The sequence below is a fragment of the Triturus cristatus genome, chromosome 9 (assembly GCF_964204655.1).
Source record: "Triturus cristatus chromosome 9, aTriCri1.1, whole genome shotgun sequence".
Taxonomy (NCBI): domain Eukaryota; kingdom Metazoa; phylum Chordata; class Amphibia; order Caudata; family Salamandridae; genus Triturus; species Triturus cristatus.
Window position 1 is genome coordinate 28,637,802 of NC_140592.1, and position 13,528 is coordinate 28,651,329.

General features: G+C 43.4%; 1 protein-coding gene across 1 annotated transcript in view; it reads left to right on the plus strand.

The window, feature by feature from the left end:
* Window positions 1-3,608: 3,608 nt before the first annotated feature.
* LOC146797303 (IgGFc-binding protein-like) overlaps window positions 3,609-13,528 on the plus strand; it is a 230,153-nt gene continuing 220,233 nt past the window's right edge. Inside the window, exon 1 of the mRNA XM_085627587.1 lies at window positions 3,609-3,750. Coding sequence (XP_085483713.1) covers window positions 3,609-3,750 — 142 coding nt within the window. The remainder of the gene's footprint in view (window positions 3,751-13,528) is intronic.

Sequence of the window (13,528 nt, forward strand, 5' to 3'; positions counted from 1 at the left end):
TTTCTCATACTAGATGGCCCATGCTTTGAAAATGTGAAGTTCATGGTTTGCTCGCTAAATGTGTGAGACAAGTATTTTGTTCATGTTATACTTTTAAGAGCGGGCTTGGCAGCCTGCTGCAGACAACATGGCTTTTTAAGCATCTCATCTTTCTAGTTACAAATGGATTATATATTCCCTGCAAGCGTATGTTGTATAACCGAACTATGCAATTTCACAAAACATTTCCACAAAAATTACGTTTTTTCAAACCAATGTATCTGATTTAATATCAGAGCACACGCATGTAGATCAGGTCTGGTCAACAGGCCTCAAATATTGCAAAGATAAAATAACAGATTGAAATGATGATGTCCAGTGGCTGAGATGTAGCTTAAGTAGGTTTATTTAGTCTTAGTTGCAGGTAGTTAAGGTCATGTAGAGCAGCCACTCCAGGATCATCCTGCCTGCTGCTCAGCCCATACCCCAACTGTCTCACTTCACCTCACAGGCACCCAAACATCCCGTCCATCTCCATCACACCAACGTTCCATGCCGCACTTTCACACAGGATAAATACATATACAGGCTACTACATATCCTCCCCTCTTATATAACACAAAAATGAAACTGCAAACCTGAATAAGGTTTTAACAAGAAGAACCATAAAAAGAGAAATTATACTAAAGTACACATATGCAAGCAGGAATAAAGCATAAACCTGAAAGAGCCGTAATACATATACAATGAAAACGCACAGTAACCATTAAAGAACAATATAAAGGAGATGCACAGAAAAATATACAAGTGAGAATGAAGTAGATGCAATAGATAAAAGAACAAGATAAGATGAAGAAGATGCATTGATAAATATAGAGGATAATAGAGAAAATGCATTGATAAATATACAGGATAAAATATCACTCTTCCTCCCCTCTATGAATTTAATAAAATATGATATAAAACATAGCAGAAGAAACAACATGTTAGATATCGACACAATCGCATCTATGACTACCACCAGCCACACCCACTAGCCAGAGAGGAAAGAAAAGAGGCCCAACACAGCATGACAGAAACTAGTCGTATGAACGACTGACACACAGGTATAACATAAGAGTAATGGGTGTAGTACATCGGAACAAACGTCCCCAAAATAAGTGCAAGTTTAGTAACCTGTAAGAACAGGTGACACTCACATTCAACCAACATCCTTTATCTAAGGAAGATTGGGGAAAACTGAAAATGGGTGTCACCAGCCCATACAGCCGCTCCTAACCTAAGGGCAGCAAACACAACGTGTACCACAGGGTGACTTACACACGGTCAAACAAAACGTGTAGCACAGGGTGACTTACACACTGTCAAGCAAAACGTGTAGCACAGGGTGACTTACACACGGTCCAATCATCCCTCATGAATGGGTATAAAACTTGAACTGTCTAAAAGAGGCAAGTAGCCTTTCAGGCACCCCTAATGTAAGGATCTGTAATGAAAAATTGTAGAAAACCGACTATCACCGATTTCCCTCCCTCTAGTATGGGTGTCTAGTGACTAACATACAAATGGGTGCACACCACCCACTTAGTCATTCCTCATGTAAGAGTGCACAAACACACTTTGAAAATGGGAAAAACCTAGCCGTAACACAATCCCAAGTGTAAGGGATATGTAAACTATAAATGAAGAAAACTAGCGTCAACGTAATGCAAAAATGTTGACTATCAACCTGAAATAAAAGAACACCTGGATACCAGAAATGTATTTCCACTATGCAAATACATATGTAACCGCATCACCACAGTAACGGCAATATCAGCCGCCACAAGACAGAAGGAACATCTCACACCGAATGAGTGTAACCACATTTGTCAACTCCCTAGTATGACCCTTAAACATCAGAGAGTGTTTTTTTTTTAAAAACATAGTATGCTACTGCAATGAACTCTTAGAAAGATAGCATTCTGGAAGCAAGTCAACAAGGAAAATAAGGCAGACAATTGTGAAACCAAAAAACAACTCAATGATGGTACCGGTCAACAGTCTGCAGAAGGAAAGAAAGTTCCTGGTGAGCGACCTTTCATCCGAGTATACTGCACACTGGACAAAACAGGGACAAGAGATCATCTCTGACATTTCTGTGGACAAAATGCCAAATCATAGAACATGGCGTTGTCCAGATGGCTGTCTTGGTGCGAAGAGGGAGCACCATGAAACATTGATACATTGTGCAGCACATGTGAGCACACAGCATTCCAAGCATATGAACAGTCAGAAAGATGCGCTGTCCACAGTCTGCCTGCGCCTCTTCCTTGTGTGTGCGCAGGTATTTTCCTGACCCGCATGCACACTGAGAGAAGTCGTGATGAGATGGCAGACGCTTGAGCAGAGTTTGTTATGATTAGATTTGCCCGGCTTACCCTCTGATTACCGTGAGTCTTAAAGTGTAGACTATCTGTAAACACCCGCTGGTCGCAACACCCCGATCACGCCGGCAGAAACATCCTGGCTCACTTCGACATGCTACTGCTGGCAAACACGAAGAACCGCCTAGCCCGGAGGCTTGCGAGCTGGCTCCACAACCAAGATGGCAGCGTGCAGTGGTGGAGGGTACCGTGTGTCTGCAGGCTCGTGGGTGTGCCAATTGTCGCAGTACAGCACTTGCCGATGGAGTGAGAGGAAGACCAAGGGCCATATGTAGGTGGGCTAATACCGGTCGCTAACGGCCGAAAATCGGTAAATTTTCCGTTACCGACCGGTATTCAGCCCTTTGAGATGTAGGAGGCTGGATTGAAGGATTCAGTAATTTACCGATTCGGTATTTTAAGAAATTGGTAAAATACCGAATTGGTAAATTACTGAATCCTTAAATCCTATGTAGGGAGCACTCAAGTGAGTGCATTTTTGGTTTAAGGATTCGTTATTTACCACCAACTACAAGTTGATGGTAAATACCGAATACCTTTTCAAAAGCAATTTTGTGTTTTTTTAAAAGTGCCATGTGGCAGACATACATGCCCTTAGGGCATGTATGTGCGCCACATGTGCGCACATGCACGATTCAGGGGTGCAACAGGGTGTCAATGTGACACCCTGCCACCCTTGAATATGCTCCCCCTATTACCGATTCGGTATTTACCGAATCGGTGATAGTGAATGGCTTCCTATTCATTCCTATGGGCCTCCAGGCCCATAGAAATGAATGGGAAGGTATGCCTTATTACCGATTCGGTAAATACCGAATTGGTAATAACGAATATTACCAAAATTTACCGATTTTTTACCTACATTCTATTTACCGATTCTTAAATGCCGAATCGGTAAAATTCGGTATTTAGGAATCGGTAAATAGAAATTACCTACATATGGCCCATAGTCACATGGACATGGACATGTTCACACAGCGCCAAGGCTCGCACTCACGGCAACAGCGAGGAATCGCAAGCACAAGAGGACTCATACTCGCAAAAGAAACCCTGGAGCCTTGCGCACACAGGTAATGTTTTTTTAAATGTTTTTTTTTAATGTTTGCTTCAGGCAAGGCAATGGCAAGATCACCAAAGACAATAAAAGCATGTGGGCACTTTTGCTACTGGCTCCATTACGAATCCAAGGCACCAGCATTGACGATGACCATGCAGCCTGTGACACCCCTGAAAATAGTCTATGAGACTGTAATGTTGCAAGGATTTGCAACTCTTGCAAACATCATTTGGCATTGTCCATTTGAATGGTCTAATCAAAAAGACAAACACTGTAACAGGCTTGCTGGTAATTGTTCACAAAAGAAAATGCTGAAAGTCCATCACGCTAGTAAGAATGTCCAGTTGACACCATGATTGAAAATTAAACACATGATGACCATGAAGCACGCCCTGGCAGTGCTGTCCGCTGTACACAGGACACTGGTGGGGCATCCAGGCATGGTGCTTCAGTCCACAGGCATGTTTCTCAGTTTCTGAACGTTACTAGATTTCTCTGTCTTCTTATGAGTGGAGGCTTCAGCTATAGCAGTAGTAACACATAGATTTGTCTCCAGATCCTTGACAAAAGGTAAAAATGATGTCCAGTTGCCGAGTTGCAGTTTAAGTTGGTTTACTCTTAGTTGCTGGTAGTTAAGGTCATGTGGAGGAGCCCCACCGGGAGCAGCCTGCCTGCTGCTCAGTTCATACTCCAACTGTCACTCCTCACCTCACAGGCAACCAAACATTCCATCCATCGTCACCACACCAAAATTCCACGCAGCACATTCACACTGGCTGAGCAGCTAGGGAGAAAGCAACAAGATAAATACATATACAGGATACTACACAGACGTCCCCAGCAAATAAATGATGATTATGAGGGAAAACAATGGATTTCCTCACAGGGTTTTAAGAGGTGTGATAAAGCTGGGGAGGGATAAGGCTGGGGGAGACGTCATCAGGCTTCAATGTGCTATCTCACGCTAGGGTGAATCCTCCATTGTACTTCCAAAAATTACAAAGTAGTTCAGGGTCATTTTCAGAAAGTACCATCTTACAAACACTGGGGTGATGCCCTTCATCAATATGGGATCTGTCTACTGATATAGATTCTTTGCCACATTACTGTGCAGAAGTGAGGTCAAACATGTAAGTTTTTGGTTCATCACATGTGACAGATGCCCTTGGTTGGTTGCAGTAAAAGGTGCAATAATAGTAAAAAAACCCCTCAGGGCCAAATGCATCTGAATTAGTGTTTGGAGAAGTAATTACAGGCCTGATTTAGAGTTTGGCACGCCGGTTACTCCTTCACAGACATGACTGATATCCCGTCTGCCTTATTACAAGTGCATTGCATCCAACTGCATTTGTAAAAAGGCAGATAAAATACAGTCACATTTCTGAAGGTCCACCCATCTACCAAACTTTAAATAAGGCCATAGTGCTCCACCATGGTGAGAAATGGTGGTAAGACTTGCTGCAAATTCTATCACAGACAGACTCAAAGTTTCCAATGGTCGTTGAACTCGTATTAATTTCACAAGCCCAGAGAACGATTCAAGCATCCTCATTTCCATCAGTAGTTGTGACCTGTCCTCAACTCACGGCAACGAACGGAAAAATGTTTGCTATGCAGGCCCATGCGTTTTACTGGGAGTAGTAGGGTTGTGTAGATGCTGATTTATGACTCCAAATGATCTTCAATCTTACTTGTATTTCCATCATCGCTAAAGCGGGAAACAAGTAAAGGACAATGATTTAGGGACCTGTAAGACCCAAAGATCTCCCCAAGGTCACAAGCGTCTAATTCCCCTGTGACTTGAAGTGAGGCAGACACCAACATGCACAATGTAAAACCATTTAAGGTTTATTGAAACAAAGCAGAAATTCAAGTTATAAGTACAAAGAGCCCAGAAGACATAACCAGTCCACTACCACTTCTCTGGCTGTCTCATTAGTGAGTTCTCTTTCAGAACACTTGCATGTCACAAGGGAACCTTAAGTATGTCACCAGCCTAACAAAGTAAAGACACACACCACATTTAGCTCTACACCACTAATACACATGTACCCCACATCTCCCCCTTTTTTATTTGCAGCACAAATAAAAAATACACTTATACCCATGTAACACTGTCACCTATTGTACCCCCCCCCCCCCAAAAAAAATAACAATGCAACAAATACACAGGGAAACACAACAATTAAAACTAAACAAACAAAAAATAGTCCAAGCATTTCTTAGGTAAATTTCCTTACACTGGAACTCCTTCTTAACAATCCGTCACTGCTACTGGATTATGTATCCAACACAGATTCTCCTTCAGTATCATCCACATTAAACTCCAAAGGCATAAATTACCCTTATTCACTTTGGCAAAACATGACAAATTCCACCACTGGCCATTGGAAACTTGAAAATAATTGCCACGCGTTCTCCTCACCTGTAGGGGCTCTCTGAAATTTGACAACCCCTTTCTCAACAATAAAGAGATGTGATTCCAGTCACCTGAACTTACCCACATCGCATTCTTGTGCCTTTTCATCAAAGCCAACCCATCCCCAACTCTCATCCTTGCTACTTTATCGCTTGCTACCTTTGCCTTTTCAGATACCTCCTGTACATTAACAACCACATCCAGATAATCAGAAACCCATCCAGGGAAAAGGCTTGATCTCACACTTTTCCCCTCATCACTTCAAAGGGAATCTGACCTGTAACGAAATGCGGAGTGGTGCAATACGCCCATGTGGTATCCCTGACTGCTTCTTCACAAATAACCTGAGACTTCAATGCACTCGGAATACTTTCTACTAGTACCTTTATGGAACCTATCCAGTATGAGTCTGTTTAATTCCATAGTTCTTGAAAAACTCCTGCATAACTGTAGACGTGAACTGCACTCCATTGTCAGACAACACTACAGTCAGAATGCCTTCTTTATAAAAAAAAACTTTTAAAAAATGTGATCACACTTTAGGCTCTACAACACCTTTCACCCCCACCCATCTGGAGAAGTGGTCAGTTAACAGAATCAAATATCTCAAGTGGACAGGTAAAACATGATAGGCCCTATGAAGTCAAAAGGCACTTTTTCCATACTTTAGCAGGACTAAAAGACATTCAAGTTTCTGGGACTGATGTCACAAGATGTTTATCACTCATACAACATTGAAGACACTCACGCACAACTCTGTCACCATCCATGGAAGGCCACCAAAACATGGCCCTTATTCTTCTTTTAGTGGCCGTCACGCCCAAATGTCTTGCATGTGCTGTTTCAACAATCCTGTGCCTGTAAAAACTAGGAGGAATGAACTTGTCTCCTCTCACTAAAATGCCACTCTCTAGGGACAATTCATCTACAATCTTCCAAAAAAGTTGTAAATTCAATATCAGACTCTTCTGTTTAGGCCAACTATTCAACACAAACTCCATGACCTTCTGAAGCACGTAATCAGACTCTAAAGCATTGTGCCACCCACCTAGATTTGCCCACACCACTTGATCCTCAACTTTGCAATCATACATTCTTCCAAATCATCTTCCATAAGTTGATTTGAGTTCTTAACAACAGTTAATCTTGACAGGCAATCACCCTTACAATTGTTTCCCCTGGTATATAAATGACTTCAAAATTGAATTCTTAGAATTTCACAGCAAGACGTGCCAAAATAGCAGTAGATTTCTTGATCTTGATCGCTTGAAGGATATCAACTAATTGTCTGTGGTCAGTTTGCAAGCAGAACAGTCTACCACAAACACATGGTTTAAATTGTTCTACTCTCCACGTACAGGCCAGCATTTCTTTTCAATGACAGAGTATCTGGTTTTAACATCAGTTAGTATTCTGGAAGCAAATCTAATTGTTAATTCTTTGTCACCTTCACATTAAGAGAGTACAGCTCCCACACCATGAACACTTGCACCCACTGTGATCACTATCCTAAGCCCTTTCACATAAGGTTGTAGTGATGGAGCTGAGACAATAATCTTTTTGGCGAGTTCAACATTTTGCTGATGTTCGGTAAACCAAACTAATTCAGAATTTTTCTGCAACAGATTTCTAAAACAATCTGTCATATCAGAAACATTACACATGAATTTAGAATAAAACTTACACATTCCCCAAAAATACCTAAGTTGATTCCTGTCCTTGGGATGTGGAGTTTTCACAATGCCATCAACCAAACCAGGTTTAGGCTTGTCACCCTCCGACAAGTATATGTGACCCAGATATTCAATTTTATTTACAGCAAACACACTCTCCTATCACAAGGTTACACCTTTACTTCTGAAGACATTCAGTACATGCTGTAAAACAATGTCATGTTCATCCGGGGAATTTGTGAACACTGAGATGTTTTCATGGAACAGCACCAGGTTTTTTATACCATGGAGAATTGTGTTGTGATCTTTTGAAGCACAGACACAGCGGAGGCTAGACCAAGTGGCATTCTACAAAATTGGAAGGTACCACCTGTATTCACAAAAGCAGTCAAATGGCATGAATCCTTAGCCAAGATCACCTGATGATATGTTGCCTTTAAATCCAATTTTGAAACCATTTGGCCAGACCCACCACTGTAATAAGGTCCGCAATCCATGGAATAGGACAATTCTCCACCCGTATGGCATCATTCATACTCCCCAAATCAATACATAGGTGTAGTTCACCAGATCTCTTCTTGGCCAAAACAACCGGTGACAACCATAAAGTGGCCTCTACCGGTAATAATAATGCCATCCAGTTGCATTTGAGACAACATTTTAGACAGGTCACTCCTGACATTAAAAGGTACATTGTGTAATTCGTACTTAACAGGAGTACACCCCTCAACTTAATGACATGCTTGAAATCTCAGACTTCTCCAATGTTATCTCCAAAAACCACAAGATCACAAGATGTTTACCACTGAAACAACATTGAAGATACTCACACACAACTCTGTCACCGTCCTTGGAAGGCCACCAATACATGGCCCTTATAATTCTTTTAGTGGTCGTCATGCCCAGATGTGCTTTATGCGCCGTTTCAACAATCTTGTGCCTGTATCAATTAGGAGGAATTAACTTGCCTCCTCTGACTAAAATGCCACTCTCTAGGAACAATCCATCTGAAATCTTCCGAAAAGGTTGTAAATTCAACACCAGATTCTTCCCTTTAGGCCAACCATTCAACAGAAATGTCATGACCTTCTGAAGCATGTTATCAGACCCTAAAACATTGCACCACTCACCTAGATTCACACACACCACACGAGCTTCAACTTTTGCCACCATACATTCTTCTACTTCACCCTCCATAAGCTGATCTGAGTTGTTAACAACTGGTAATCTTGATAGGCATTCAGAATTATAATTCTTTCCCCAGGTATAGAAATTACTTCAAAATTGAATTCCAAGAGTTTCACAACAAGCTGTGCCAATCTAGCAGTAGATTTCTTGATCCCTTGAAGAATATCAACTAATGGTCTGTGTTCAATTTGCAAGCAGAACGGTCTACCACAATCATATGATTTAAACTTTTCTACTCTCCATGCACGAGCCAGCATTTCTTTTCAATGACAGAGTATCTGGTTTCAACATCAGTTAATCTTCTAGAAGTAAATCTGATTGCTGAATCTTTGTCACCGTCACGTTGAGAGATGACGGCACCCAGACCATACACACTGCTATGAATGAATGAAGAATTTGTAGAGCACTGGAATCACCCCTCGAGGGCTATCTCTGCACTGACAGCAGAAGAAACAGAGGATAATGGAACACTCAGTTATTAAAAAGTGCAATTTTCAACAGTTTCCTAAATTTATGAAGATTAGAGCGCCTGTGTAAGGAGACGGGTAGCAAGTTCCAAAGACGCGGGGCAAGATAGGCAAGAGATTTGCCACCGGTTCGAAGTTTATTAAACCGGGGTACGACTAGCAGGGCCTTCTCTTCAGAGCGCAGAGATCTGCTAGGACAGTAATGGACGAGTTTTTCTGCCAGATATCTGGGCCCTTTATCATTGATTGTTTTATGGACCCCGAAACCGGTCCTAGGATGCTTGTTTCCAGTTCAGGGAGGACCTGGCTTGGCAGTTCGGGCTGGACTGTTCCCATGAGGCACAGGGTCAAGACTGATTTGCATATGGCTGGGTTCTAACTGGAACGATAGATTTAGGCCCAGATCTCTGTACTGGGGTGAATGTATGACATTGTTCTGCATTCTGTCCATCAATTGTTGTTTTTGCATTTGTCACCCCGAGTGGGACGGGTATGCTCAGACGTGAGTCCCGTGCTCTCCATGCCACTGGAATCAAGCTATCCTGGCTGAAGAGGGGTGAAACCCCGAAACCGGTCCTAGGATGCTTGTTTCCAGTCCAGGGAGGACCTGGCTTGGCAGTTCGGGCTGGACTGTTCCCATGAGGCACAGGGTCAAGACTGATTTGCATATGGCTGGGTTCAAACTGGAATGGCATGGTGAGCAAAAAAACGATGGATTTAGGCCCAGATCTCTGTACTGGGGTGAATGTATGACATTGTTCTGCATTCTGTCCATCAATTGTTGTTTTTGCATTTCTCACCCCGAGTGGGACGGGTATGCTCAGACGTGAGTCCCGTGCTCTCCATGCCACTGGAATCAAGCTATCCTCGCTGAAGAGGGGTGAAATCCCGAAACCGGTCCTAGGATGCTTGTTTCCAGTCCAGGGAGGACCTGGCTTGGCAGTTCGGGCTGGACTGTTCCTATGAGGCACAGGGTCAAGACTGTTTTGCATATGGCTGGGTTCAAACTGGAATGGCATGGTGAGCAAAAAAACGATGGATTTAGGCCCAGATCTCTGTACTGGGGTGAATGTATGACATTGTTCTGCATTCTGTCCGTCAATTGTTGTTTTTGCATTTGTCACCCCGAGTGGGACGGGTATGCTCAGACGTGAGTCCCGTGCTCTCCATGCCACTGGAATCAAGCTATCCTGGCTGAAGAGGGGTGAAACCCCGAAACCGGTCCTAGGATGCTTGTTTTCAGTCCAGGGAGGACCTGGCTTGGCAGTTTGGGCTGGACTGTTCCCATGAGGCACAGGGTCAAGACTGATTTGCATATGGCTGGGTTCAAACTGGAATGGCATGGTGAGCAAAAAACGATGGATTTAGGCCCAGATCTCTGTACTGGGGTGAATGCATGACATTGTTCTGCATTCTGTCCATCAATTGTTGTTTTTGCATTTGTCACCCCGAGTGGGACGGGTATGCTCAGACGTGAGTCCTGTGCTCTCCATGCCACTGGAATCAAGCTATCCTGGCTGAAGAGAGGTCAAACACCGAAACCGGTCCTAGGATGCTTGTTTCCAGTCCAGGGAGGACCTGGCTTGGCAGTTCGGGCTGGACTGTTCCCATGAGGCTCAGGGTCAAGACTGATTTGCATATGGCTGGGTTCAAACTGGAATGGCATGGTGAGCAAAAAAACGATGGATTTAGGCCCAGATCTCTGTACTGGGGTGAATGTATGACATTGTTCTGCATTCTGTCCATCAATTGTTGTTTTTGCATTTGTCACCCCGAGTGGGACGGGTATGCTCAGACGTGAGTCCCATGCTCTCCATGCCACTGGAATCAAGCTATCCTGGCTGAAGAGGGGTGAAACCCCGAAACCGGTCCTAGGATGCTTGTTTCCAGTCCAGGGAGGACCTGGCTTGGCAGTTCGGGCTGGACTCTTCCCATGAGGCACAGGGTCAAGACTGATTTGCATATGGAGAAGTGTGGCTCACTGGTTAGAGTAGGCAGACCTGGAAGCAGAGGTCAGCCCGGGACCAGGGTTCAATTCCTGGCTCGGCTGGGGCTTGAGTCCATAAATTGTCCATGGACTCGATAATTCTCGCTCCAGTGCATACTCGATTCATGGGTTCACACTCTGCGACTCTGGGCAATAGCTTGCTTAATCTCCACAATGGCCCCTCGCGGCGGGATGCCTGGCTTTCACCTTGTGGATGCCCTGCTGGGTTATCTCACAGGGGAATACCAGGACGGGTTCCCTAAGCAAGCGCTTAGAGACCGGTTGGTGATTTGCGCTATATAAATATCTGCACATTTACATTTACATATCTGCACATCTGCACATATGGCTGGGTTCAAACTGGAATGGCATGGTGAGCAAAAAAACGATGGATTTAGGCCCAGATCTCTGTACTGGGGTGAATGTATGACATTGTTCTGCATTCTGTCCATCAATTGTTGTTTTTGCGTTTTATGGACCCAGCAGCAGGTTTTAAACTTAATTCTGTCAAGGATGGGGAGCCAGTGAAGGCATTTCAATAACGACAGAGATGCTGATCTGGGAGGCATATTAAGAGCTAACCGCGCTGCCATGTTCTTGGCTACTTGGAACCTGTTTAACACAGCCTCGCTTGCAGTTCCCAAATGTGCAGTAGTCAAATCGACTGACTACCAGAGCTTGGATCAGGGTCTTATGGACAGATAGAGGGAGAAGGTAGAACACTCGCCGAAGGACCTGCAGCATGTGAAAACAGGTGCCTGAAATGGCAGCCACTTGATCTTTCATAGATAAAGAGATGCCAGATACACTCCCAGATTTTTTGCCTTGGTTGTAGGTGTGGGGGCAGGGTCTAATTCTGATGGCCACCAATCGGGGGACCACAGAATTTGTGCTTTACCGAACAGAAGAACATTCAACTGGAGGAAATTCTTCATCATCCAGTCAAAGATAGCTCATATACCGTCTGCAAAGAGCTGTTTTGTCGCCACAGTTTTATTATCACACGAAAGAAGTTGCATATCGTCCTCATATGAAAAAGAAACAAAGCCATGATCTCTGATGATATTTGCAAGGGGGGGCACATATATGTTAATTAGAGTAGGACTGAGGCATGAGCCCTAAGGAACCCCCTTCGAGAGGGATTTGGCACCAGATCGAAAGGGACCCAGATTAATGGGTTGTGTGCGCTGCTCTAAAAAACTGTCCACAGCTGTCCACTGTGATCACTGTCCTAAGCCCTTTCTCATAAGATTTTAGTGCTGGAGCTGAGTCAATTCTCTTTTTGGTGAGTTAAAAAAATTTCTGACATTCGGTGGACCAAGCAAATTCAGAATCTTTCTGCAACAGATTTCTAAAACATTCTGTCGTATCGGAAAAATTACACATGAATTTAGAATAAAACTCACACATTGCCAAAAAAGACCTACTTTGATTCTTGTCCTTGGGATGTGGAGCTTTCATAATGCCATCAACCAAAACAGGTTTAGGTTTGACACCCTCTGACAAGAACATGTGACCCAGATACTCAATTCAATTTACAGCAAACGCACACTTGTCTTATCACAAGGTAACATAGTAACTGCTGAAAACATTCAGTGGATGCCGTAAAACAATGTCATGTTCATCCAGGGAATTTGCGAACACTAAGGTGTCTTCCTGGAACACCACCAGGTTTTTTATACAATGATGAATTTTGTTGTGATCTTTTGAACCACAGGCGCAGCGGAGGCCAGACCAAGCCGCATTCCACAAAATTGAAAGGTACCAGCTGGTGTCATAAAAGCAGTCAAATGGCGTGAATCCTTAGCAAAGATCACCTGCTAATATGTTGCCTTTAAATCCGATTTTGTAAACCACTTGGCCTGACCCACTGTTGCGATAAGGTCCTCAATCCGTGGAATACCAAATTCTCCACCCGTATGGCATCATTCATACTCTTCAAATCAATACATAGGTGTAGTTTGCCAGATCTCGTCTTGGCCAAAACAACTGGTGACAGCCATTAAGTTGCATCTACCGGTTAAATAATGCCATCCAGTTGCATTTGAGACAACATTTTAGACAGGTCACTCCTGACACTAAAAGGCACATTGCATAATTTGTGCTTAACAGGATTGCCCCCCTCTTTTACCTTAATGGCATACTTGAAATCTCAGATCTCTCCAATGTGATCTCCATGTAAACTCCGAGACCCAATGTACCTCATAAATGATAGTACTCCCAACATTGCAGCTTTCTTCTACTGCTGCAGAGTGTTTCCTCCCAGGTCTAATCACAATACTAAAATCAGCCTGATGCCACCTCCCAAGAACGTTGATTCGCTTTATGGTCA